Raw genomic sequence first — 26,977 nt, forward strand, 5'->3', positions numbered from 1 at the left:
TTAATTGTAATAATTTTTTATTAATTTTTTTTTTACAAAAATTATTATTTTTTTAATTAATAATTTTTTATTTTTTTTTAAATTTATAAATATTTTTATCTTTATTTTTTTTAATCAATTAACCAAAAATATCTAAAAATTTCAATAATTTCAGCTACTTTTTTATAATTTAAAAATTGAGCCCTTATTTAAAAAAATAATAAAAACCAAGTCACGTGACCTACTTTTCGTTAATATGTTTTATACTGTGCTTTTTTGAAAGAAAAATATTAAAATGTGATAAAATTTGATGGAAATTTAAAATTTTTTCTTGCTTAGCCAAACTTTTGCTTCACTGAAAAGCTTTTTGAAATAAAATTTGGTCACGTGACTTAATATTTTTTTCGATTCGAATAAGAATTTCCCATATATATTTTTAAAAAAATTATTAAAATTTAAAAAAATTGTTAAACATAATTTTTAGTAAAAAAATTTTATTTTAAATAATTCATGCAAATTATATATTGAAAAATTATTTTTTTTTAAATTATTATTTTTTTAATTATTTAAAAAAAAATTTTTTTTTGATGAAAAGTTAACAAGAAATCTATTTTTTTTAAATTTTAATGATATTTTCCCATAATTAATAATTAAAATAATTTTTTCAGTCAAAAGTTTATAAGAAATTTATATAAAAATATTAAAAAAATAAAAATTATCAAAATTAACAAAAATTAGTTAAAAAATCCCGACAGACACCAAAAAAGCGCAACTTTCTAACAGAAACCCTTTAAAAATAAGAACACAAACGACCATCGAACAGGTAATAATTACATTTTTGCAAAACATAAAACGTTTGATGTCACAAAAGATCACAACCACGCACATATATATTCTTTTATTATATTACGGAGTATCATGCTCTCTTAATTCATTTTATGCATCTTTTTTTTAGGACTTATTATTTATATTACAAGGAATCAATTAACTATTATTTATGAATTGTTATTCGGTCTGTTATCGTTTATATTATATTATTATGTTGTTTGACATGTAGTGTTGGGAGTGCGCTGCATATGCAGGTGGTTCATGCACAGAGGCAAAAAGACGCGCACTCATTCGCAAAAAAAAAACAGATAAAAAAGTGGAGAGATGCAAAAAAAAACGGAAGATTATGATAATGAATGTGTAAAGTAATAACGAAAATTATTACATGTTTTATGGATTCTTGAAAATATAATCATTTCTGGGACTTTATGAAGAATGTTACGAAGTAATGTGTGTGATTAACTGATTGCTATTGCTTCACTTGAATATTTTTGCAACGAAAAAACGGCAGAAACTTTGTTCTGTTCTTCGTTTTTTTATGTTTATTGCCGAGTTGATCAACTCACGCGGCAACAATTAATTCCACGGCGCGACGAGTAGAAGTCATGTTTCGCGATATTTTCGTTGGAATGATACTTTTTTTTTCAATTCCAATAAGTGATTGAGTGAAATACGCATGAATAATAATTTATCATCGGCGGTCGTGAACGAAAATTTGTCTCGCAGTTCCGTCGTGTTACACAAGCGAGTTACAAAGACGACGACGACGACTAAAAAAAAGTAATTGAAAGTCAATCATCAGTGTGTTCTCATCATTTTCTGATTTTTTTTTTATTATTTTTATACATATTTTGCACTAAATTACCAAAGGCGTATAAAAAGAGCTCACAAATTATTCGTTTGCGTGTGTAAGAACAGTAGCTGATGTAAAGAAAAAACACTTTACGACATAGAAGGAGAGACGATTCCCATCCATAGCCACACGTCGCATTATATAATGCTAAAATTCTTCAAACACATCACTCACATATACGACGAAGGATCTCCCGATGTTTATTTTTTCATCGTATCAATTTTCTTCTCGCGAATTATTTACAAGGAAACGCACAAAAAAAAATATAATTTGCTGGCGCACTCAAATCAAGGGATATTTTTGGTTTTTTTTTTTTTTTTTGAAACAGCTACCGAATGATGAGCAAGACAGGTCTTCTTCTATTCTTTAGCGCTCGCAAGAAGACGCAATAAATCGCCTCCGGTGAAATGTGCGGAATATCGCAAGTGATTTGCAGACAATATTGCTTTTCGTGTGTGTTGTTGATGTACGTTTAGTGGTTTTTTTGATGCAAATACTTTTTATTCGCACACAAAAAACGGAGTTATTATCATAATTTGAGAACAACTAATGTTACACTTGTTCGACTTTTTATGTGTGCATTCAAAAGACATTGAAAATTGTGTGAGAATGCGAGTTTTTTGTGCGATGGTAAAGTACATGGTTGCAGTGGGAAATTCGTAGAAATGTCTTTTGTGGAAGATTTTTTGTGTTGTTGTTTTGCGGGAACAAAGGATTTTTACTGAAAAAGATGTTTTTGTGACTTTTTAAAAATACAGATATTATTAAAAAGGTATTAGGAGCAGGAAAAGGGAAATTAAATAATGCGAAAAAAATTTTTTTGAAGAGACAATGACAAAAAATTACGATTTTTATTTTAAATTTGGACAAAAAATTATGTTGAATGAACGAAAATTGCTTTAAGCGTATCAATTTTATACTGAAATTATTTTTTTTTTCAAAAATTACTAAAAAGTTTCTTAAATTGACTAAATTTTGTCCAATTTTGAATAAAAATCTAAATTTTTGAACTTTTTTCTAAAGTTTGGTATAATTTTCTTTCAAGTTGTCAAAATTAAGCAAATCAGGGCTTAAATTAAAATAAATAAAAAAAAATAAATTAATTAATTTATTAAATTTAAATTAAAATTAGGCGAATAAATTTAATATTTTCATTTTTTGTCCCATGAGGATTTTCTCGAGGGGGGGGGGAAATAAAAAAATAAATATTTTTGATTTTTTTGTTTGCAATTTTTTAACGTTTTTAGATGTTAAACGTTGATTCTTAACATTTATTTAATTTTAGTTTATATTATTTTAAAATTTGAACTTAAAAGTAAAGAAAAATCAACAAAATCTCCCAAAATAAACATTTTTGAAAAAAAATAATTTTGGTCACGTGACTTTCAAAAAAATGTTTTTCAACATTTCAATAGAAAATGTCGCAATTAAGCAAACTTCTTTAGTTTTTTGTATAATTTTACCATAAACAGTAATTTTTCATGATTTTTTAATATAAAAATTCCAAAATATGTCAAAAATATTTGTATTTTATATTTAATTTTTATTTTTCCCCCTGAATTTTTCGACAAAATCCGAGGGGGGGAGACAAAAAATGGATATATTAAATTTATTCGCCTTAATAGAAAATAATTAAGAATTTTCAATATTCAGAAGTACATCCCAAAATCTAAAGTAATTTAATTTGAAAAACCTCAATTCATCAAAAAGTTTCATGATACCAGTCCATTTCGAATGCTTGTAGTAGTTTGGTTAGTTAACAAAACAGTTGTTAAAAATTATATGCAAAATTTTCTTCATTTTTTCGAAATTTTTAATTTTCTTCCTGCTGAAAGTCATCAAAATTCCTACAAATAAAAAAAATTAAACTCAAAACACATAATGTGAATATTTCACTCACATTTGAGGAAAATTTTGATACAAACCTGTCATGCGAACCATCAACTGATGTCCATACGAATTTCCATCTCCGCACGTAATCCTTTATCATCAATGGTTGTCTTGTCTTTTTCTTCCTCTTTGCCGTTTTTTTTCGGTTGCAACATCAAACATCATTTATGTAAAATTTTCTTGACATTTTCCCTCGTTTAACAGTCAAACTGACTTGCGAACGGATAAAGTTTTCACATGTGATCGAATTAAATCATGATTGAAAAATGGATGAAAAGCGTACAAAAGACCATTTTTTGTCGGTTTATGTGCGCTTCGTTGCTTTTCATTCGTCTTGTTGTGTCCTTACTCGACATCGTGAAACAAAAATTTCTGAAAACAAAACAAAAAATAATAATTTCAAGTTAGATATCTGTTTGCAGGAAAAGAAGTTGCAACCTCTCGTGAGTGAATGGCTCGTTCTAATCAAACCCCTTTTTACATTTACATTACAAGACAACATGATAAAACAAAATAATATATCGGATATAAGCTATTGTTTATTATCAGGTCATAGGAATCTCCGCGCGCCGTCGAGGGTGGCGTGTACGTTGCCGATTTATTTTATGACTTTAAAATTTTCTGCTATTTCGAAAGGAAGTTAGGCAATGTATCTGATTTGCATTTTGTTCGCTTTTTTTAGACAGAATGGCAAAATTTATAATGGTAATTTCTCGTCCTTTTTTTGTTGCTTTTCTTTTTTTTTTTTGCTCTGTGCTGTTGTTTTTGGCAATGGCTGAACTATAATTATGTAATCTAACGAACATCGCGCCATTTTGTTGTCTTCTAATTTTTTTCTGTAGACCGCGAGTTATTTCATTAAAATGCTAATTTCTGCCGTTTTTTGAATGAAACAAAAATTAGACTTAGTTTCCTGCAAATTTTTCATTCGAAATTCTTCAAGAAAACTACGATCAATGATAATTTTATAATAACAACTTTCATAACCCAATAAAAAAAATAGATTCGTCGTCCTCATCGTCGTCGAGTCACTCGCAAGGAAAAAGATTTAAAAAAAAACAACTTTTTTTTTCGATTTCCTGATGTCAACGGCAAGTCGTGTGCGTGCCTGTTAAATCACTGTTGTTAAAATTAAAGCGAAAAAAAAATTTTTTGTATAAAACAATGACACGCGAGTTTGTCGCCTTTTAAAAAAATTTTCGTAAAAATAGCATGCAAATATGTGTGTTCGCTTGCTGTGCTCGCGTACATGGACGATGACGACGGATGGATGGATGGAAAAAAAATATTAAAGCAAAATACAAAAAAAAAAAATATGAAGTTGACACACAATTCTTACGCCGCCGCCGTGTACAACGTTTAAACGTTATATAACGTGATGGACATACTGGCTGGCGTGATCCTTCCCCTATGAACTACATCATGTTGTCTTATGAAAAAACACAAAAAAAATACAAGCGAAACATAAAAAAAAATAATCAAATAATTTTTTTGTGTTAAATTTAACACCGACTGCAAAATGAATTGATATCGCGTTTTTTGTCTTTTACTTGTCAACGAGAAAAATTGGGCATATTAAAAAAAATGTGTTAAGACACAAAATGAAAAAAAAAATCGGGGACTTTGTGTAATGAAATGATGGGAAGGCGACGAAAGCGGATTTTTTAATTTAATTTTTGGTAATCAAAAGTTATTTTTTTTAATTAAAAAAAAAATTGATTAAAATGTGTATCTAAAAATATCCTAGTGAGCAAGATACTTTATAGAAGTATCAAAAATTAAGCTTTTAAAAATTTTTTTTGAATTAAAATATAAAATTATGCTTAAATTTATAAAGAATATGAAGAAAAATTTAAAAATGAAAAAAAAAATAGAAAAAAAATAATTTAAAGGAGAAAACTCGAAGTCCCAATGAGCAAGGCATTTTCAAAGGATCAAATATTAACTTATGAGAAGGTATTTTAAGTTTAAAATATAAAATTAAGCTTTAATTTGTAAAAATATAAAGAAAATACTTCAAGAAATTCAATTTGAGGAACAAAATTCGAGGTCCCAGTGAGAAAGACTCTGTATTAAATTTAATATGCTTGGTTTGAATTAATTAGAATAGATTGTAAGATTGAGACATTACTTACATTTTAATCTAGCTTCAACTTTTGCCGAATTGGTTTTTTATATTATTTGTCCAAAAAATAAAATATCCAGTTGGCAAGCTGAAAATATCAAAATTTAATTAATTTAAAGTTAAAGAAGTTAAAAAAAAATAAAAATTTAATTAATTATCAATTAAATTAGAAAATTTATTAAAAATAAAAAAATTGAATAAATTAATAAAATTAATTTTATAATTAAATAAATAAAAAAATTAATTAATTAAAAATATTTAAATAAATTAATTAAATTAAAATAATAAATCGAAATTAATTTTTAAAAAAAAAATTAAAAACAAAAATTTTTAATTTACTGACAGACGTTAAAATTTTTTATGACCTAATTTTTTTTTTCAGCGAACTTCATATCAACCATAAATCCATTTTCAACAACGAAAATTCTAATTTTCCAACTAGTCATCGTTGATTACGACGAAAAATTCTTTAAACCCAAAAAAAAAAAATTAAAGAAATACAAAAATAGCAAAGACAGAGGTGAACACACGCAGTAAATCCCTCTCCTCAAAAACTTTTAAAAAGAAGCTACTGAACGTTGACTCGAACAATAGTTGACTTTGATTTCTCTAGCTGCGCATTTAAAAGTGTATTAAAATCAACTAATGACCCAAAAAGTTGTCATGTCTCCTCTTTTGAATGAATGTTAATTGAAAATTCATATCATCGCACGATCGAAACTTGTCAGCAAGCTACTGAACGTGTGCTTAGAAAAGAGTTTTTTTTTATTAAGAGACGACGAAGAAAAAAAAACATAAATGAAGCTTTGACAAAAGGAACATGATGAAAGAGATCTCTCACTCGATGAGAAGAGAAAAGGAAATGTCAATCAATCGAATAGTGATCAATTTTTAATAAATCGTTTTAATTCGTTAATGATTCAATTCAATTTGTATTTTTTTCTCTTTACATGACAAGAAAGCCATCAGTGAGAAAATTTGTTCGAATTCGCCATTTACGACGACGAAACGACGAACATTCCTAAATTACAAAGTCGTGATTTTCAAATGAGTGACAAGAAAAGTATATGTTGGTGTGCAAGAAGAAGAAGACACAACGAAACAAAAGGCACAACGAGTGCACAGAAAGTGGTTAATTATAAGGATGGCCCTTATTTATTCTTACTCGGTTCGTTATTAATGTGAATTATCATGATATTACGTTTATTTTTGCCTCTTTTTATTTTTTTTTTTCGTACAAAATCACAGATCGGCAAGCATCGCACAACGACGAGAGCAAGAACGAGAGTGGCGAATCATAATAATAAAACAAAACGAACAAAAACAGATTATGTATACTGATAAATTGAAATAGATTAAAACACCTGCATGATATATGCTTGATTATTTCAAACCAATTTTCAATATGGTTTTGACTCTCTACTACATTTTTCTTCATCATCATCTTCATGCCCATGCCCGAGATAGAGTGCGGTGGACAAGCACATATTCTGCGTGCAATTTGTAAAATAAAATCAATGGATAAAAGGAGGCAAAAAACCGAGTAAAACGGTTTCATGCATGTTTTACTTTTTTTTTCAAGATCTTTTTCTTTTTACCCTTCTAGACGAAAAACATCTTTTGTTACAACTCGAAATGGATTATGAGCGAAACTTCCGATAAATTATCTCTTCAGTGGGCAAAACATCTAAACAACAGTAAAAAAACATAAGTTACAACGACGAACGAGATTCATAAAATCAAATTAACTCGATCATAGCAATAATTATGGTTGGTTTAGAAAAATGCAGTGAGGTCAGAAGCGATGAAGAATTTTCTTCGTAGATTTATTTTACAAAGTGTTGAAAGTAATTTTTCCATAAATAACTGAACGAAGGATTTCGAAGGCACATATCTTGCCATTTTTTTTGTGCCGAGTGAAAAATCAAGATCATCATCGTTTTTAGTTTAATGGAAAGGGCGGAGACGGTATTGACATGTTAAGAGTGTTGTTACTTTATGATTCTACAATGCCTTTTAGCTTCTTCTTCGTTGTCGTTGATGTCTTCTAGCGAGAGGTAGACAAGTTTTATTAGTCTTGAAAGATGTTTTTGAGAAGAAAATTGAAGTTCTGGAGAAAAAATTGGAGTCTGTCTGTGAAAAAAGATCAATTTTGAATTTAAAAGAAGGATTTTTTAAGGTATTTATTCATAAAAAAAAGTAACTGATGAAAATTTTTGAAGTCTTTAATTTTAACAGAGACCTCTAACGGGCATTTTTGAACTTTCAGTTTCTAACAACGACATCTATTGAGAAATTTTTGCATTCTTAGTTTTTTTCCGAATCTGCTTTAAGGTAGATTTTAGACATAAAAGTTTAAGAGAAACTTCTATTGAATATTTTTCAGCTCTAAAGATCTAAAAGAGACATCTTATACAAATTAATTTTTAAACAGCGACCTCTTTTGAGTATAACCTCTAAAACGAAACATCTGTTAATAATTTTTTGCGTTCTGGGTTCTTAAGATTGACTTCTAAGCAAAATTTTTGAAATATAAGAGACAAACAGAGTCATCTAGTGAATATTTTATAAGCTTTAAAAGTCTTAAAGAGACATCTATTGGATAATTTTTAAACTCTTAATATTCGAAAAACCCTCTTTTGAAGTATGAACGTATACAAGAGCCCTCTGAAGAGTATTTTTCAAAGCTGTAAACTATCAATAACGCCCTCTATTGTATATTTTTAATTTCTAAATTTTAACAGAGACATCTGGTGAGTAATTTTTAAACTCTTAATTCTTATCAAAAACTTCTAATAAAAAATTCTTCATTGAAATTTCTCAAAAAGGCGCTTTCATCCATCACTTTTTGTCATCTCTTTCAAACAAATTCCTTCAACTGATATTTTTTTCCCTAACCACTTCACTTCAATCTCAAAATATTGATCCAACTAATAACAAACATAACATGCTACAGTAACGATCACGAGTCTTTTGAACTGTCATCAAATTTTGTGCAATGACTTTTTGATTTTTTTTTGTGTGTCTGTTCCAAATAGAAATAGATAAATAAATCGTACAATGGAAATTCTGTCATTTCACATCAAATCAGAGAGAAATGTCATTAATAAAATTAAATCGACAAAAAAAAACTGGTAAGTCATACACAAACATTGATGGAAGGAAGGAGAAAAAGAGAGAGAAAGAGACGTCTAACCACGTTAAATGCAAATTAATTATGTCATAATCAGAAGCTCTTTTCTCTATTCATCCACACTGACTTCCTATATGTACAGCTCCGTTCATTCATCGATGATGTTATTTTTATTTCAATTGTTAAATTGTGTGGCGTGACTTGCTGTTTTGTCCCCCGGCAACTGTAGCAGCATCAACAAAAACGTTCTCAAGATGCTTTTAAGGATCTCGGCTCTAACACAACAAATACAAGCAACTTACACATCTTTCTCTAAACATAAATCGACGTCGTCGTCGTCTCGCTCGAACGCAGACAATCGTGTGATTTAGACATAATCATCGATGTTAGATTTTTATTCATCTTTTTTTTTTGTGTCATCACTAAAAAGCGGAAGCTATTCTCGTCATTCATCCCAAAATAGGATGATGCACTTACGACCAAATTAAGGGGACTTAACAAGGAGACGACAAATGATGCTCCGAACTTTTTTCGAGGGAAAAGTGCGCGATGATTAGGCACATTAAAAACTTGTAAAAAGAACTACTTAATGTTGCTTTTTTGATTATTTTGATTAATAATCCGATGTCTAGCGCATCAAAAATTTATCAACAAAAAAAAATTAAGGTGTGATCTCTTGTAACTTTCTTTTTTTTCGATAAAGTGGTCCCTATTTTTTATTTTGAGTTAATTTTTCGTTCTATTTCTGCCGTTTTTCATGCATAACTTATGACCAATGGAACATAATAAATCCTTCAACCCTTGTCCAATTGACGTCGATACATCCATTGACATGTCCAAAGTTGCTCCGTAGCACGAAGACGATGCGAAGAAGAATATTTTAAATAAAAAGGGGTGATCGATTTGACCTGCAAAAGAGTTATTGTGAGAAAGATTACAAATTTTGGAGTTTGGACATAAGAGACATCATTTGGGGAAGATTTTTTTGTGTGATTTTTCGAGGGACAGTGACATGTAGATTTACTTGAAGTCAACTGAGTGAATAATGAGGTAAGAATTTGGGTCATTTGAGAACTGTTTTGGGAATTTTATGAGATTTTATTCAGATTTTTATTTAATTTTTTTGTTTTTTACATTTTTTCTAAAATAAATGAAATAATAAAATAAAAATAAACAAAAATAAATTGAAAAATATAAGAATTTATCGAGAATTTTCGAGTGAAATTTTGTAAAAAAAAATATATTGAATTAAATTTTAGAAAAAATTAAATTAATAAATAAAATAAAATAAATATATTAAAAAATAAAAGCACTAAATAAATTAAAAAATAAATAAATTTATAAAATAATTTTCAGAATATTAGAATTTTTAGAAAATTATTGAAATTTTTTTCAAAAAAAATATTTTGAATTAATTTTGATAAAAATAATTTAAATAAATAAAATAAAATAAAAAAATTTAAAAAAAAGAAAGTAAATTTATAAAATAATTTTAAAAATCAATCTGAAAATTTTTAATATATTTTTTTTATTTAATTTAAATTATTTATTTGAATTATCATTTTATTTAATTACAAAAATATTAAAAATTTTCTTTGAAAAAAAATTATTTTTTAATTTTTATTTAAATTTTGCCTTATTGACTTCTCATATTAACTTTTTTGTCTTTAGAATTCCCCAAAAAATTAATAAAAATATTAATTCTTAATTTTTTGTCTAATTTTTAGATCCGTAAAGTGGAAAATCCAAACAAAAAGTACCTTGAATTGCGAAAAATTGCTTGAAAAACCCAAAAATAAATCCTGAATGCTACTCAAACGATCACTATTGCTTCTTAATCCATTCAAAACTAGATGTCGACGTTATTTTTGAATGAAATCCATGAAAAATGAAACATTCATTGAGAAAATCCATCCATCAATGAATGGAATTTCCGTAAACATCTATTGGAATATGGAATTTCTCTCTATTAGAATTATTTTTATTTTAATTTTTGTTCAAGTTTGACCCGTTTTTAATCAAAATCAGTTAAAAATCAAGAAAAAAGCAAATTTTTCTTGAATTTTTAATAAAAATATTGCTTCAAGTACATTTCAAAGCCCCTCAAGTGCAATTCTTCGCGCTACAACGCTTTTTCCATTCCATTCCACAGACGCAAAAGCGATAAAAATTGAAACGCAATTCATTCATTCAATTCATTCGCCAATATTTTGTTTATATTTTTCATGCATACAATTCAGTGTACGTTCAGCTGCTCTCTACCTAGTTGTTATTTACGCTAACAAAAATTTTTTGCCAGTAAAAAGGAAAAGTCACCATTAAATTATGATATTTTTAGACTCTCTACATGCCAGTGCGGAAAATCACGAGAATTTCACACAAATTTAAGATCTAATAAGACGAAAAAGCGTGTGACAAACAGCAGAAAGAGACACAAAATTGCAGAGAAATTTTTTTTACGTCGCATCTACGTTGTTGTCATCAACGACACACACAAGAGGTAAAATTAACTTTTATTTTTTAACCCATCATCAGTTCAACTCTGAGCGCTTACCTGAAACGTTGTGTGAAATTTTTCAGATTTCTCCTCATCCGTAAGCTGGAAAGTTAAGAGAACCAAAAAAAAATCACCCACGAAGAACAAGGAAGTTCTTCTCCAACTAAATACGTAAAAAGTTGTACGTACGAAAAAAACGCGTGTGATGAATTTTTAACCCAGTCTTCTAAAGACAAAGATGAAAAAGTAACAAATACTTAAGAGAAAAAATCTAGTTAACTTATTTAAAAAATAAAAATGGAAGAAAAAAGTGATAATCCGCCATCCTCGCCGTCAATCTCGACAGTTACCACAGATTCAGAGACGGAGACATGGGAAGTCGTTGAAGACAAAGACGACGACAAAGAACAAAAATCGCAGCAAAATCCAAAAATAACCATTGACAAAGCCGAGTCAACGGATAACGATGACGAAGGCGATGCTGACGGCAAAAAGAAAGAGAAAAGCAGCTCGCTGAGTGTCGGGAGTTCAAGCAGGTAGGCAAGCGGCATGTTTTTCACGTGTGTCGTGCTTCGTTTACAAACAACTTGGGCATCAAAACAAAGATTTTTAGAAAAATTTTGAGAAAAAATCGTTTTGAGTCAATAAACTGCACCGCATTACCTTGATAATGAAATAATATTTAATATTTAATGCAGAAAGAAGGCACGAACTTTATCTGCAATGCATGCCACTCGAGCGATAAGATTTTATTTCACAATCTAAAGTCAATAAACTAACTTTAATTGTCGAAGAAAAAAAATCAAAGCTGAGATTTCCCTATCTCGCAGGTAGATTTTTTGCGTAATTTTTGTTTAATAATTTTTTTTTTGATTTTTTCAGAGTTGAAGAGGTCAAAGATGGCAAAATCTCGTATGACGACTTTTCCGATGGCATTTCTGTGATAAGTGAAAGCGAAATGGAGTGCCATCATGATGTCGATACGACGTTGGAAGACGAACCAGAGGCTCCGGCGAAGAAAGAATTGATGCTCAAGTCACCGATGATGGTCTGTCCCGTACGTGACGAGCAAATGCCTTTATTGGAGTACTTGCAACAATATTTTATGAACAATCAACTTGCGTCGATGGCAATTTTAGCACTTCTTGTAGCCGTTGTCGGGGGACTTTTCTGTCAAATTGCGATGATTTTTAGTTCTTCAGCGACAACGGAGCCCTCAACATGCCCGAGTGACGTTAATTTGTTGATTTGCGAGAACAAATTGAAGGAATTTGAACGAGATAACGCCAATTTACGCATCGAAATCTCCATCTTGCAGAAAGAGATAGAGGATATTCGAGGAAAATGCGTTGCTGCGAAGGAAGAAAATGCGAAAGAAGACACGGTTCCGGTTAGAACAAAAGCAATTAATGGACAATACAAGGGAAAACGGGTCAAAACAAAGTACGATGCGTTTAAAAGACCTCCTGTCGCGGGTAAGTAACCGAAATTCCAACAATAAAATGTCTATTTTTAACTTTTATTTATTATTTTTAACAGCTGGCGGTGAAGAAGAGACATTTATTCATGTTGACAAGCCACTTCTTGTTGACGAAGATGAACCGCCACTCACAACATGGACCGATTTCATCGAACCCTTGCAAAATTTATGGACTGAAGGAGCCCCGAATGATGAAATTATCGTCGAAGATGAAGTTGAAACGAATTATGAACCCGTCGACGTTGATACGGAAACGAATCCAACGTTGAACGAGCTACCCGAGGACGAAAAATCCCCAATTCCTGAACCAAATGAGAAAAAATTCGACAAAAAATCGAGTTGGAAACAGAAAAATGAGCAAAATGACAAGAAATTTGAGAATAAAAAGGCACAAAAGTTCGATGAAAAGCCAAAACGCGACGAAAAATACCAAGAAAAGCACAATAAAGATCAAAAGAAACGTTCCAAAGAGGCATCCGGCGCTGGAGAATACAAACAAGAACAAAAATGGAAGAAATACGATGAACACGGAAGCGGTGACAACAGCTACAAAGTAGAAAAATCAAAAGGTAAGAAAGATTACGACAACAAATCAAAGAAAAATAATGAAAAACCTCACTACAAAAAAGATAACGACGACGACAATCACCATGACAAGCACAAACGTGATAATTCCGACGAGGAAAATGACTTTTGGAAGCAAAGTCACGAGAAATCCTACCAGAAACGTCGCTCAAATGATCGAAATGAGTCCCGTAAAGACTCGAGTGGCGAAAAATATAAGCGAGAAAAGCACGGAGATTCTCGCGAAAAGAGTTCTTGGCACGATGATCGCATGAAAAATCGTGAGAAGCACCGCGATCGTGATAATAGTGAAGAAAATTGGTATGTCGAACGGAAGAAGAATCGCGAAAAGCACAGAGAAAGTCGCGAAAAAGACAGCAATTGGTACATTGAACGTAATCTGGAACGAGAATTGCTTCGATCGCGAGAGCATGACACGTCAAAAGAAAGATCTAAGTAAACAAGTTAAGGAAACACAATTGAATTAACAAAGAAAATAATATTTTAATATCTGTTTTACAATAAAAATGAAAAAGTATATTAAAGTGGAAATAAATGTATTGCCGTTAAATATTATGAAAAACAACGTGTTTGAGATTTTTTTAAGGCACAGGGTGTTTCATCTATAAATGTTCGTTAAAAAATTTTTCCATCTTTTTTTAATTAATTTTTTTTATTTTTTTTAATATATTTTTCTAATATTTTTTTCGACAAAATTATAAAAAAAATTAAAAATATTGAAAAAAAATTAGAAATATTAAAAAATTCAAAATGATAATAAATTGTTCAAAAATCAAATTAATTTGCTCAATTTTTGTTTAATTTTATTTTATTTATTTTATTTTATTTTTTTTTGAACCAAATTCAAAAATTTTATAAACATATCAAAAATCATGAAAAAATTTAGTAAAATTTATTTTTTTAAACGATAAGAAATTTACTTTTAATTTTTGATATTTTTTGAACAAAATTTAATATTTTAATTTAATTAAAATTTTTAATATTTTAACAAAATTTTTTAAAAAATTTTGAAAATCATAAAAAAATTAAAAAATTTTTTAAAAATTCAAAGTTTGTTAAAAATAAAAAGAAAAAAATTTTTTTCGAGTAGAAAAAATAAAAAATTATTAAAATATCTTAAAAAAATCAAAAATTAAAAAAATAAAAATGGTAAAAAACTTTCAAAAACGACAAGAAATTTGCTAAAAAATCAACTGAAACACCTTGTTATTTTAAGATTTTCGTTCCAGCGCACATTTTTCTCAGAACAATCAAATCACTTTCACTTTTTTGACGGTTCTTATCAACTAAAAGTTGTTTACGTTTTGATTTTTTTTACTCGTAGTCACACTCTCAAAGGTTGTCTTTACTTCTCGTAGCCAACAAATGATCTCAAATCCACACCTCTCGTAGTCCAATGTCTTCTCTGATCACAAAACAATGCGCTAAAAATCCAGGTATCCTCCGAAAATCGGTATGAATTTTTGAGTACTTTTACATAATCAACATCCTGACACACGACATCCAACCGCAAACTAACAAAACCATCAAAAAATTCAAATTTTTTACGGAAATTGTAAGTTTTTCTTCCATAAAAAGGTCTCGTCACTGCTCCGGAAAATGTCTCAGTACCTGGCTGTCTTCGACTACGATCACACTGTTGTCGACAAGAACACCGATTTAGTGGCACGAGACCTCATCGACGCTTCCCTCATTCCGGATACGGTGAAAAATTTGTACAAAAGCAGCGGATGGATCGATTACATGCAAGAAATTTTCAATTTACTCCACACGAACCACGTGACACGGGACCAAATCGAAAAAGCCATTCGCGAGATACCCGAAACGCCGGGAATGGTAAAATGTTTTCAGGAATTGCGACGCAACGCGTTCGAAGTGATTGTTATAAGCGACTCAAATTCCGTTTTTATCGATACATGGAACAAAAATCGAATTGCCGAGAGCATTTGTGATATTTTTACGAATCCTGCGAGATTTGACGATGCCGGGAAATTACTAATTCAGGGATATCATCATCAAACGGCATGTACTTTAAGTTCGGAAAACTTGTGCAAAGGGCAAGTTATGCAAGAATTCATTGAAAAACGAAAAAATGAAGGAATAACGTTTGAATCTGTGTTTTATGTTGGTGACGGAAGAAACGACATTTGCCCCATGCTCAGATTAGGAAGTAATGACTTTGCTTGTCCGCGAGTTGGATACGCATGCGAACGAGAAATTGAACAAGTTGCACGAAAAGTCGGAAAAGAAATTGATTTTGAGATTTATCGATGCTTGCTTTAAAAAATAAAAAATTATTAAAATATCTTAAAAAAATCAAAAATTAAAAAAATAAAAAGGAATGACGGCAAGGATTTACTCGAATACATGTTACAGAGTGTCAAAAAGCAATAAGAAACTGTTCCTTATGATGAAAATTTATGAAATTTTTAAGTAGTTTTGCTTGCTTTAAAGTGCTTAAATAAACATCTATCGTTGAAATTTTGAGATTTTAATGCGATGATTGCGAAGTCGAGGCTTCATATTCTTGGTAATAATCATCATCAACGATTACTTCTTCTCTACGTTTTCGCTTTTTTCTGAATGCTGAACCTTTCCCCCTTGGCGGTGCAGTTGAATTTCGCACAACGAGCTCGTTATCGATCACATCTTTGTCGAACGAGCCGTGAACCTTTAAGATGTGTCCTTTGAGATTTCCCAATTGGTTAAAATTTCTCTTACAAATAGCACATCCGTAGGGCGGTATTTCAAAATGTGTAAAAGAATGTTGTCTCAGGACACTTGAAGTAGCAAAATTCAATCCGCATTCAGTGCATGGATATGTAATACCTAAAAAAATGAATTTTTAATTAAAATATTGTTTAATTTTTTGGAAATTTTTAAAAATATTTTTAAAAAGTGGGATTTTCTATAAAATGATTTTGAATAATTTTAATTTAATTATTTTTATTAAATTGAATTTATATTTATTTTTTTTTTAATTTTTATTAATTTAATTAAAATTTTAATTAATTTAATTTTTAAAGTAATATTAATTATAAAAAATTTAAAATTTTTGTAAATTGATAAAAAAAAATTAATTAATTAATTTGCTATGTTTCTCTTGGGCAAGAAAAAAATTAGAAAAATAAAAAATTTGCTAAGATGTTTTTAGATTTCCTAATTTTTTTCTCTGCCAAAGAGCACACAAAAAAAAATTCAGGGGAAGAATAAAAATTGAAGTAGCAAAATAATCAAGTGCATGGATGGATTTTTATATTAAAAATGAATTTTTTTAAAATTTTTAAAAAATTTTTAAAAAATTTTTTTTAAAGAATTTTCTATTGAAAAAGAAAATAATTTTAATTTAATTATTTTTAAAATTGAATTTTTTTATTTTTTTTTTTGAATTTTTATTTAATTTAATTTCAAAATTTTAAAATTAATATAAACTAAAAAAAGTAATATTAATTATAAAAAATTTAAAATTATTGTAAATTGATAAAAAAAAATAAATAAATAAATTAATTTGCTATGTTTCTCTTTGACAAAAAATACAAAAATAAAAAACTATAAAAAATGTAAAAAAATTATTTTGAACAAAAAATTTTTAAAACTGATATTTTTTTAACATAATTCATCAAAATTATTGATTTTTCACTAAAAATTTAAATTTAAAAATTTTTTATTTTTTAAATTTTTAAAAATTTTTGCTAAAGTGTTCAAAAATAAAAATTCTTCCTTAAAACTCACTTAAAAAATTCAATAAAAGAAAATCTTAAACATTTTTGTTAATTTTAAGCTTTAATGAGATAATTACCTAAATGTTTTTCCATGTGTTGCTTCAACAAATTTTCATTGGCGTAAAATTTTCCACATTCCTGACACACGAACGGTCGATTTTCGTGCGCGTGTTCTCTCTCATGATCATTTCTCAGTTCTTCTGTTTTAAATTTTCGACTGCAAAAACGACATGCGATGAGTGGTACTTTGGGTTCTTGCGGCATATGTTTATGAATTTTGTGAATGTGAAGTTGCGATTTGGTCATTCCTGATTTTCCGCATATTTCACACGAAGCGGTTTGATCAAAATGATGGTTGAAGTAATGCATGCGACACAAATGCTCGGTGTTGTAGGATTTTTCGCAATCACGACAAACATTCGGTGTGTCTGGTAGTCTTCCGTGACGAACCCAATAATGACGTCGAAGACCTCCGAGCGCCATTTGAGGTTTTCCCGTGATTTCGACTTCACATTCGGGGCATTTGTGCGTGACATCGTCGAGAGTCGAAGTATTTCGTTTGTAATAATATTTCTTTTTTTCCTTTTTCTTTTCTTGCAGGACCAATGGGAGACTTGTACTTGCTTCAGGTTGTTTTTCTTGCTTCAGCTGTAATGGTTCGTCATCGTCGTCACTCCAACCGCGATCGACATCCATTGAATCGTCGTTAAATACAGCAGTGGTTGGTTTTGATTCTTCCAATTTTTGATGAGGTTCCGGCTCAGGAATTACTTTTTCCGGATGCTGTAACTGCATGTGGTTAACGAGTCGTTCCATCGACGTAACTGTAACAGTGCACCATTCACAACGGATTTTTTCATCATTGACGATGTCATGAGAGTATTTCATATGGAAATCCATGTGCTTCGAAGTTTTTCCAATATATCCACATTCGCTGCAAATTAGTTGTTCATACGAAATTCCTTCGTAATGTGACACTAAATAATGGTTTCGGCAGTAATTCTCGGATTTTAGGGTTTTCTTACAGACAGAACATGTACTTGGGTCTTCAGCATTAATCGCATGAAATTTCCAAACATGCCGAAAAAGCAAGTCCTTGTCGTTTAACTTCATTTCACAATGGGGACACCCGTAACTTCCTACAACATTAGTTGCTCCTTCATTCGCTGTTCTTGAAATTACAACTCCGATATTCAATCCAAATCTGCGCCAAAAATCATTCGCACTTTTAACACGAGCAATGAACGTCGAAATTTTCGTAACTTCAATGGAACAAGAATCGCAGAGTTTAGAAGGAATTTTTTGTACTTGAACAAATCCGACATTCATGGATTCAAGCTCTTTTAGCGTTTCAGGATCAATTGGCGTCAAAGTCGTTTCAGCAGATGAACTGAAGCACAAGATAACACATTTCTTGGGTCTCTTCAAAATCAGTTGAAATGCTTGGAGAAGCTAAAAATGTAAACAAAAAATAATTTTTGGTTAAAATTTAATTTTTAATGAGAAATTTTACACTTACCAGCATCTTTAAGCACTCCAGTTTCGCGATTTTCGTAGTCTGAATTGCGAAAATGAGCGGAACACAATGAAATCTCGGGTCTTTCACACAAAATGAAGGAAAATTTGTTTGCTCGGTTCAGACTGCAAAAGTTGTGCCATCTCAAGTCGTCCTTTATGCGATGATAATGAATGCCCTGTGTGACTTTTGAGTTGTTTTTGCATCCAGGCGCGATGCAATAAGTAGTTATCGTCGCCATTTGAGCAGCGAGCCTCGTTTTTCAAGTAATTTTATGCCAAATTGTCTTGATTCTTTACTGAAACTGCATCCGCAAAACGTAAACAAACATTGCCGCCTGTCAAAATGTTAACCCATTGTTGCCCGAGACAAAAATTTTTATGTATGAAATTGTTCATTTTCAATTTTTGTGTTAATTTTTAATAAATTTTCTAAAATTTTTGAATTTTTATGTGATTTGATAAAATTTAAAGACAAAAAATCTAAATTTTTAGATGAAAAAATGAATGAAAAGTCGTTAACAGGTTAAATAAGTCCTCAAAAAGTCCCGTTTGATCAACTCTCTTGCTCAGTTCGTCGTTTGTTTGAGTACTGGTTGCTCGTTTCTTGTATTTTTAGTGAATTTAATTAGTATTTGCTCCTAAAAAGTGTTAGATTTTACACGTTAACTGAATTTTTGTACGAATAAGGCTCGAAATCACTCAAGAATCTTAAAATTAATCCCAAATTAGGTGAGAAATCCAATTTTTAATTAAATAACGGTTATTTCACGTGATGTATCTTATCATTTTTTGCAGTTCCTCAAGATTCTGATACGCAAAAAGACACAAAATGGACCCAAAAAGCGATCCATCCCTCGATTTGGAGCTAAATCTCAAGTTTTTGAGTAACGATTTATGCCAAATGGTAGACAATAGCTTGAACGACCTCGAGAGTCCTACATTCAGTTCGGAGCTAAGTCATTCGTTGGACGAATATTGTCGCCAAATCTATCCGGAAGCGGATTTCCCGGAATTCTATCCGAAAAATTACAAACCGAAAGATCAACGAACCGAAGATTCGGGATTTTTGAGTGCTTCAAATAATTTTTCCGACTATATGCCCGAAGTTGTGTCCAATTTTGTTCCGGAACAGCCAAAAACATCAACTTTTGTGCCTGAAATGGTTCCTCAAATGCCTTCGCAAGTGCCTCAAATGACTTTACCGATGATTCCGTCGTGGCATCCAACATACGGAAACGTTTTAATTGTTCCACAAATTCAGGCAAATCCGTATTTCACTCCGATTCATATCCCAATGGTACCGCCATCGCCTCTTTTGATGCCACAACAAGCTAATTTCGTGCAATCGCATCATATGAACTTCACAGGACGGAATTTTAGCAAGAAATATCCGCGTCGCAGTCAGAAAGGATTCACAGTTGTGCCTAAAAAAGAACCAGAAAAGAAATTTGAGAACTTGGATGATGTCGTTATCAATTTGCGGGAACTCAATATTGGACCTCCAGAGTAAATTTTTAAAATTTTCATAAAAATTCTGTCTAAAACCTCCTTTTTTACAGATTATACGAATCAAATCAAACGAAACTCATGAACAACTTCACCGCCGCCTTACAATTTCTTTCAAATCTGGCAAACGAATGTATCGAAATCGAAAGTTCCATCCTCAATGCCCTCGAACGCTCAACAAATCTCGATTTTACGAAAGATGTTACCGGATATCAGTTCTCTCATTACTTGCGATGCATCGTAAGTCACGCCAAACTTGAACAAATCAACGCTAAAGTCGTCTTCAAGAGTCTCCATGCCCATTTTATTGACAACTGCAAGGGAAAAAAGAACGGAAAATTCAACATTAACAAAATGGGAAGTGCATTAGTTGACGAATTGCACCGAAAAACGGAAGCTTTTAACAAATTAGGCACTTTGAACATCATGTGCGATCGCGTTTTCGACGTCAATGAGCAACCAGAAGAGCTTTCGCGTATCACGGAGGCAACAAATGACTTGATCAAGGCAATTCGGAATGTCACAATTTGCCTTTGGAGTCTCAAAGTGTTGTTCCGCAACAACGAAATAAAGAACTTTTCCATGAAAGTTCAATGAAAAAGTGAAATTTTGAAACCGCTGGAGGTGTTTTTTCAGATTTTTTGATAATTTCTTAAAGTAAAATGATTTAAATTAAAATTTTGATGATAAAAAAACGAGGAAGTAAATATTTAAACGGTTGTTTTGTTTGAACGAGGGTTCTCTCACTTTGTCGTTCGCTCACTTACTTTGACATTCTCTCACCAACCAACCAAAAAAAAATAATTGTACGATAATATGGAGCCGTGTGTGTGAGCGACGGAAATAAAAATAAATTTACAGTGATTTAAAGGGAAATTTAAAGGATGAAAAGTCTGTAAATCGCGCGATAAAGTCCTTGTCGAAGTGCAAAATCCGGTAGCGTCGCAGATATTTCGGGAAAAGTGCATGAAATTCACCCACAAAAAATGTCCAATTTATCAACCATCTTATCTTCGATGTCCTCTGCATTCAACAATAGCGAAAAAACTAAAGTGGTAAGTTTGGAGCAGGATTCTACGCTGAAATGGCGAGGACTTTTGAACAACACGTACGCCTCAAAGGACGCCAAACACATGCGGAATCGCAACGAGAACCCCAAATCTGCGGGCGAAAATTCGTCTTCGTCGTCGTCTGTCGACACAACAACAGCAGTAGCAGCAGCAGCCGACATTTGTAGCAGCACAAAAGTTGATGTTGCCACAGAAACGGAAAGTAAGGCGGAGCAAAAACAAGAAAATATTTGTGAAAATTCCGAAAAAACGCTCCGTGCGGACGCCGAAACCGCGGAAAATCACACGGAAAACCATGATTTAGCGAGCAGCACGCAGCATGAGATGACTTCAAAGCCATCAACGACTACTGATAAGACAAACAATGATAAAACGCCAGCAACTTCTCCGCAAGATAAGAAATCGAGCAAGGGAAGTAAGGCGACGAGAAACGTGCTGGATGTGCGTTCAGACCGAAGTTTACGGAGCAAGGGCACTCCGCGGTCCGAAAGCTCTGAAACGCCCTCGAAGAAAACCGATGAAGCGGAAAAATCTGAAGAACCCAAAAATGAGGGCACGCCGCTTGCTGCGAAACGAGGACGTGGTCGAAAGAAAAAAATTGACACAGAATCGCCGCAAACGGAAACAAAAATTGAAACAGAGTCGACTGAAGCTAAACCTCGTATCACACTAACAATCCGACAAAATCGCTCAACGAATCCCGTCGTGATCCCCTCATCGCTCGAACCCCCGAAAAAAGTCGAGCCTGTAATTGTTGTGAAAAAACGGGGGCGTCGCAGCAAGCAATCTTTACAAGCGGAAAAATTACTAAATCCCGATCAAACAACTCCTCAAATCCTCACACGAAGCGCTCATAAAGACGATTCGGGCGCCACGAAACGCCCTTTGCGACGAATTCGACCTACAGCAAAGATTTTAGCGAGCGACGAGCTGCGCGAAGGTTTCGTACAACAAAATTGCGCTCGTCTCAATATCACCGACGAGGAAATTCAGCACATGGAACAGACCGAAGAGGCTGGCAAACAAAGACAAACACGAGAAATCGTTAAAAGACGCGGTGCAACGAAAGATGAAAAGTCAGAAAATGTCAAACAAAGTACGAGTCCACAGGATTCCGTCGATTCGACAGATATCAAACGAAGTCTTTCGTTTTCCGACACTTCAAGTTCAAGCAAAATTTCGTATTCGTCGATTCAAGCACCGCCGGCGCCCAAAATTTGTCCCGATCCGGCGGATTTCCTGCGAGAAATTAGAAATGCTAAACTTGCGCTGCCGAAATCGCCGGAAGATAATAAAAAGTTGAACAAAAAACAGGTCAAGCGACTGATGAAAATGAAGGAAAAGCACTTTTTCTTGTTGGGTTTGAAGAAAAATCGAGGGCACAAGGTGTCAGATTCGGAAGATGGCTCTGATGAATGCGACGAATTTGTTCCAACGCGAAAAGTGATGTCAGTTGGGAAGCCAGGTGTGACTTTACGTTTGCGGAATTTCCGGAAGGAGCATGAACAAGCAGCAAAAAGACGTGGATCGCCGTTGCAAGTGCCGGGACGCAAGCGAAGAGTGAAGGAACACGAGATGGAACAGCGAAAGAGACATCAAGCGACGCCGCAAGATGCCGTTGTGTCATCGAATCAACCAAATTTAGTGCCTGCTTCGATAACGAACCCAACGTCGAATCATCGTCAAATGTCGCTACCGGCAATGGAGCAACCACAAGAAATTATCGACGTGGATGAAATGAACCTCATTTGTCTCTGCCTTCAGACGAGCAATTATTTTCTGCAACGTACGGATGCGATGCGACATTGTTGCGCCATTGACGATGTCGAAGGACAGAAAATTGGATGCACGAATGAGCTACATGGGGATTTGTTGCAATTACTTAGACCGAGTCTTCGTACGAGTTATATGGTTTTGTGCGAAAGTCACAAAAAGCGTCTTGTATCGCATAATTGCTGTGCAGGCTGTGGAGTTTTCCTCACACAAGGCATTTTTAGTCTTTGTCCGAATAAACACTTTTTCCATCGAGATTGCACGGTAAAGTGTGTCTTGAATGCGCCTCACGATCCGAATAGCCCGCACTTTACACTACCAACTCTTGCATTTCAATGTCCTCATTGCGGCGTCGATGTGCCCGATAGCAGTTTCCGCGTCACAATGAAGTCGGAAAATGTTCCAGTATTCTTCACAAATCAAAAGCATCACATGTGAGTATTTTTTTTTTCAACAAAAATTTCGAATCTAAAATGAGAAAATAAAAAAAAAATCGAAAAAAATATAAAAATAGGTATAAAAAAATTAAAAATAAATTTAGAAAAAAATTTAAAAAAAATAAATTAAAAAAATAATAAAATGAAATTATAAAAAAATAATTAAAAAAATTAAATTAAATTAAATTTGAATTAAATTTAAACTAAAATAAAATTAATTATTTTTTTTTATTACAGCCATCGAGCAAAAATGACGATCACGAACAAACCCTCAGTCTCGTCGAACAGCTTTGCACTAAATATCGAACGCCTTGTGCCCGAATCCGTTTTAGAAGCATTACAAAGAGCAAGTACAAAACTCAAAACGCATCCTCCAAAGGTTTTTACGCCGCGTGATTTCTGTAATGCCATCTACAATAGCGTCAATATCGAAAAAGTAGCAGAAATTATAGGTAAATTTCCCTTAAAAATCATTAAAAAACCAATTTTCTTACCAAATTTCCATTTTAGCTTCGGGATTCGAGCTAACAAAGCCTTTCAAGGAATTCCAAAACGGAACTTGCCTTCATCTGGTTTCAAATTTCGGCAATGTTACCATCCTCTACATGGTTTTGTGTCGCATTGCATCAAAAGATTTCATCAATGTGCTCGACAAAGAGCGTCGTACTGCCGTTATGTGTGCCGTTGTGGGTCGCAAAAATGAAATTCTCAAAGTTTTAGTGCAATTTGGAGCTGATTTGACATTAAAAGTGAGTTTTTTGCTCTTAAAATTATCAAAAATTGAAATTTTAATTTTTTTCAAGGGACCTGATGGCATGACAGCCTTGCATTTAGCTGCAAAAACGGGCAATTTTCCAGCTGCTCAAATTATTTTAGATTATTTCCGTCAAAGTGCGTCTCAGAGTCGCACAGAGGAGTATCTGAATATGACAGATAACGGAAAATGGACAGCTTTGGTGTGGGCAGCGGAGAATGGATATGCCGAAATTGTTAGTTACTTCATTAGTTTGGGTGCGGATGTGAATATTTGCGATCATCATAACAACACGGTGTTACATTGGGCTGCTCTGAGTGGCAAAATTGAGACAATTTATCCGTTAATGCTGCCGAATACTTTGTACAATACACAAAATATCAATGGAGATACCGCTTTGTAAGATTTTTTTGTAAAAAAATTGATGATTTTTGAGTTTCACGTGAATTTTTGTTACAGACATATCGCTTGTCGTCAATCAAACACTCGAATTTGTCTCGTTCTCGTCGCAAACGGTGCTAATTTGTACACAAGGAACGATGCTGGGGAGATTCCCTTCGATTGTATCCCCGACGAGACAAGTCAATGTGCTCGCGTGCTGCAATTTAACATGGAAATGCGAAATTTGGGCAATTATAGGGAACGTAAAGTCTTGTGCCAGTAAGTTTTCTTTCAAATTTTCATCAAAAAATAGATTTTTATTCAAAAACTCTTTTTAGTGACATCTCCAATGGTCGAGAACTGTATCCCGTTCAAATGGTTCAACGCTTGAGCAATGCCGAAACATTGATAATGTCCGATTTCAAATACATCACAAAGAACATCATCATCCAAAGTGCCGTACAAATCGACACGCGAATCAGTCAGATGCGCGTTTGTTCGTGCAGCGACTCGTGCATCAACGAAAACTGCCAATGCGGGCAAATTTCCATTCAAAATTGGTACAATTCGCAAGGGCAGTTGATCAACGAGTTCAATTATGACGATCCCGCGATGATTTTCGAGTGTAGCGATGTGTGCGGATGCAATTTGTCGTTGTGCAAGAATCGTGTTGTGCAACAAGGCACTAAAATCCCGATGCAAGTGTTCGAATGTGATGATCCGGTGCGCGGATTTGGCGTTCGAACGCTCGTTAAAATACCAAAAGGAACATTTATCACGGAATATATCGGCGAGATACTGACAGATGCGGAGGCGGATCGACGTACTGACGACAGTTTCTTCTTTTACGCTTCTGAGGTGAGAAATTTTACGATTTTTCATTAAAAAATATTTTTTAAATCAAAATTTTTTTAGCACTGCCTCGACGCTAAGTTCTACGGGAACGTCAGTCGTTTCTTCAATCATTCATGCGACGCAAATATCGCACCGATACGCGTTTATTATGGCCATCAAGATACCAGATTCCCCAAAATTGCCTTCTTTGCCAGTCGAGACATTGAACCTGAAGAGGAATTAACGTAAGTTTAATTTTTTATTAAAAAAAAATCAAAAATTTAACTTTTTTTTCTTACAGTTTCGATTACGGCACAAAATTCTGGTTGGCCAAATACAAACAATTTACTTGCCATTGTAACTCTTCAAAATGCCACTACTCGTCGGCAACAATAATGAAGACATTAGAAGAATACAACCAAAGAAACCCTAACAATTAGTCAAATAAAAAAATGTAGAATCGTACATACAACTACTACTGTATAAAAAAGTACTAAAGACAACAACATGCAATATTATTTTTAAATTTTCTAATCAAACAAATACCAAAAATAAGGATTTTACTTGAATTGACTTCATTTTAAAGTTTGAAACTATTTACACAAAATAGAAAAAAAAAATTATAGCCCACATTTATTTACTTGAATTATGATTTGTTTGCTTTTTTTTAAATGTTTTTGTTTTTATTCGAATGAATATTTAATAAAATAAATAAATTAGAAAAATTATATATAAAATACGAAGCAATGATAGAGATTGAACCTATAATTTTGATAAAATTTAGGATAACAAAATTTAGGCTTAATATTTCTTTGGGAAAAATCATCAAAAAAAAATCAAAATTTTAACAAAAAAAAAATATATCAAATGAACAATTATATCATTTAGCACTATAAAAAAACTAAATTAATTCTAAAAAAAATAATTAATTATATTAACATAATCTAATATAATATATTTATCTCCTATTTTTTGATTGCCTTTGAAAAAAAAATCCCCCCAACAAAAATTAAATTTAAGTACACCTTGACTTTTGCTCATACAAATCGTCAAGAGTTTTACCAAAAAACCAACCAAAAAAAACATGTTCCAATAACCTCTCACAATACTGAAGAAAAATCTTTCCTATTCATATATAAAATAAACAATAATTTTAAGTAAATATTTTTAAGAACACACTCAAAAAAATAGTTAGTGTATGAATTTTCCAAGCGGTCGACCAAAAAACAAACATATTTATTCAAACAACACACATTTCACACTTTTTACCGCAAACCAACAAATTTTTTTTCATAGAATAGGTTTTTTTAGGAATTGAAAATGCACCATTTTAAAATTTATAAAAAAAAATAATAATAAAAAACAGTGTATCACTATTTTTCAGTAGACAAAAAAAAAGCTAGAAAAAAAATAAATAAATATTAATATAAAAATAATAATAATATATTGATGATAAAAAAATGTAGAATTTGCTCTTTTTTATTTAAAATTATATTAAAATATGATTTAAAATAACATATTCATGTAAATTTAAGAGAATTCAATACCAAAAGATTTAATAAAGAACACCCTATTAAAATTTCAGAGACGTAAAATGGAAAGGAGGTACTAT

General features: G+C 31.8%; 5 protein-coding genes across 7 annotated transcripts; 4 read left to right on the plus strand and 1 right to left on the minus strand.

The window, feature by feature from the left end:
* The first annotated feature begins 11,096 nt into the window (after positions 1-11,096).
* LOC134836771 (transcription initiation factor TFIID subunit 11-like) lies at positions 11,097-13,910 on the plus strand. Of its 3 annotated transcripts, XM_063851988.1 has the most exons (5): positions 11,097-11,308; positions 11,389-11,841; positions 12,188-12,780; positions 12,845-13,354; positions 13,415-13,910. In XM_063851988.1, exons 2-5 carry the CDS (start codon positions 11,603-11,605, stop codon positions 13,807-13,809), a joined length of 1,737 nt encoding a protein of 578 aa, XP_063708058.1. In that variant the 5' UTR covers positions 11,097-11,308; positions 11,389-11,602; the 3' UTR covers positions 13,810-13,910. The 3 variants fall into 3 exon arrangements, with proteins under 3 accessions (XP_063708058.1, XP_063708056.1, XP_063708057.1); XM_063851986.1 differs by having other exon boundaries at positions 12,845-13,910; XM_063851987.1 differs by lacking the exon at positions 11,097-11,308 and having other exon boundaries at positions 11,364-11,841; positions 12,845-13,910.
* Positions 13,911-14,649: 739 nt separating this feature from the next.
* On the plus strand, positions 14,650-15,653 carry LOC134837679 (pyridoxal phosphate phosphatase PHOSPHO2-like). The gene is made up of 2 exons (XM_063853064.1): positions 14,650-14,823; positions 14,949-15,653. Exons 1-2 carry the CDS (start codon positions 14,767-14,769, stop codon positions 15,651-15,653), a joined length of 762 nt encoding a protein of 253 aa, XP_063709134.1. The 5' UTR covers positions 14,650-14,766.
* A 61-nt stretch (positions 15,654-15,714) lies between these two features.
* Positions 15,715-18,907, minus strand: LOC134837033 (oocyte zinc finger protein XlCOF6-like). Its single transcript, XM_063852345.1, has 3 exons — positions 18,612-18,907; positions 17,170-18,544; positions 15,715-16,199 (listed from the first exon to the last, which is right to left on the minus strand). The coding sequence occupies exons 1-3, from the start codon at positions 18,615-18,617 to the stop codon at positions 15,862-15,864; spliced, it is 1,719 nt and encodes a 572-aa protein (XP_063708415.1). The 5' UTR covers positions 18,618-18,907; the 3' UTR covers positions 15,715-15,861.
* A 284-nt stretch (positions 18,908-19,191) lies between these two features.
* LOC134838147 (uncharacterized) lies at positions 19,192-20,813 on the plus strand. The gene is made up of 3 exons (XM_063853617.1): positions 19,192-19,339; positions 19,406-20,116; positions 20,170-20,813. The coding sequence occupies exons 2-3, from the start codon at positions 19,440-19,442 to the stop codon at positions 20,711-20,713; spliced, it is 1,221 nt and encodes a 406-aa protein (XP_063709687.1). The 5' UTR covers positions 19,192-19,339; positions 19,406-19,439; the 3' UTR covers positions 20,714-20,813.
* A 136-nt stretch (positions 20,814-20,949) lies between these two features.
* LOC134833056 (histone-lysine N-methyltransferase EHMT2) lies at positions 20,950-26,019 on the plus strand. The gene is made up of 8 exons (XM_063847227.1): positions 20,950-23,393; positions 23,634-23,848; positions 23,907-24,145; positions 24,200-24,549; positions 24,610-24,810; positions 24,870-25,389; positions 25,447-25,610; positions 25,667-26,019. The coding sequence occupies exons 1-8, from the start codon at positions 21,103-21,105 to the stop codon at positions 25,803-25,805; spliced, it is 4,119 nt and encodes a 1,372-aa protein (XP_063703297.1). The 5' UTR covers positions 20,950-21,102; the 3' UTR covers positions 25,806-26,019.
* Positions 26,020-26,977: the final 958 nt, after the last annotated feature.

Source organism: Culicoides brevitarsis, chromosome 1 (genome assembly GCF_036172545.1).
Source record: "Culicoides brevitarsis isolate CSIRO-B50_1 chromosome 1, AGI_CSIRO_Cbre_v1, whole genome shotgun sequence".
Classification (NCBI taxonomy): Eukaryota; Metazoa; Arthropoda; class Insecta; order Diptera; family Ceratopogonidae; genus Culicoides; species Culicoides brevitarsis.

Bases quoted from the DNA above. Each gene is read 5' to 3' on its own strand.
- LOC134836771 (XM_063851986.1), top strand. From the start codon at position 11,603: ATGGAAGAAAAAAGTGATAATCCGCCATCCTCGCCGTCAATCTCGACA. The intron at 11,842-12,187 runs GTAGGCAAGCGG...TGATTTTTTCAG, and splicing joins AGTGTCGGGAGTTCAAGCAG to AGTTGAAGAGGTCAAAGATG. The intron at 12,781-12,844 runs GTAAGTAACCGA...TATTTTTAACAG, and splicing joins TAAAAGACCTCCTGTCGCGG to CTGGCGGTGAAGAAGAGACA.
- LOC134837679 (XM_063853064.1), top strand. From the start codon at position 14,767: ATGTCTTCTCTGATCACAAAACAATGCGCTAAAAATCCAGGTATCCTC. The intron at 14,824-14,948 runs GTATGAATTTTT...TTCCATAAAAAG, and splicing joins CAGGTATCCTCCGAAAATCG to GTCTCGTCACTGCTCCGGAA.
- LOC134837033 (XM_063852345.1), bottom strand. The intron at 16,200-17,169 runs GTAATTATCTCA...TCATTTTTTTAG, and splicing joins ACACATGGAAAAACATTTAG to GTATTACATATCCATGCACT.
- LOC134838147 (XM_063853617.1), top strand. From the start codon at position 19,440: ATGGACCCAAAAAGCGATCCATCCCTCGATTTGGAGCTAAATCTCAAG. The intron at 20,117-20,169 runs GTAAATTTTTAA...CCTTTTTTACAG, and splicing joins CTCAATATTGGACCTCCAGA to ATTATACGAATCAAATCAAA.
- LOC134833056 (XM_063847227.1), top strand. From the start codon at position 21,103: ATGTCCAATTTATCAACCATCTTATCTTCGATGTCCTCTGCATTCAAC. The intron at 23,394-23,633 runs GTGAGTATTTTT...TTTTTATTACAG, and splicing joins ACAAATCAAAAGCATCACAT to CCATCGAGCAAAAATGACGA. The intron at 24,550-24,609 runs GTAAGATTTTTT...TTTTTGTTACAG, and splicing joins ATCAATGGAGATACCGCTTT to ACATATCGCTTGTCGTCAAT.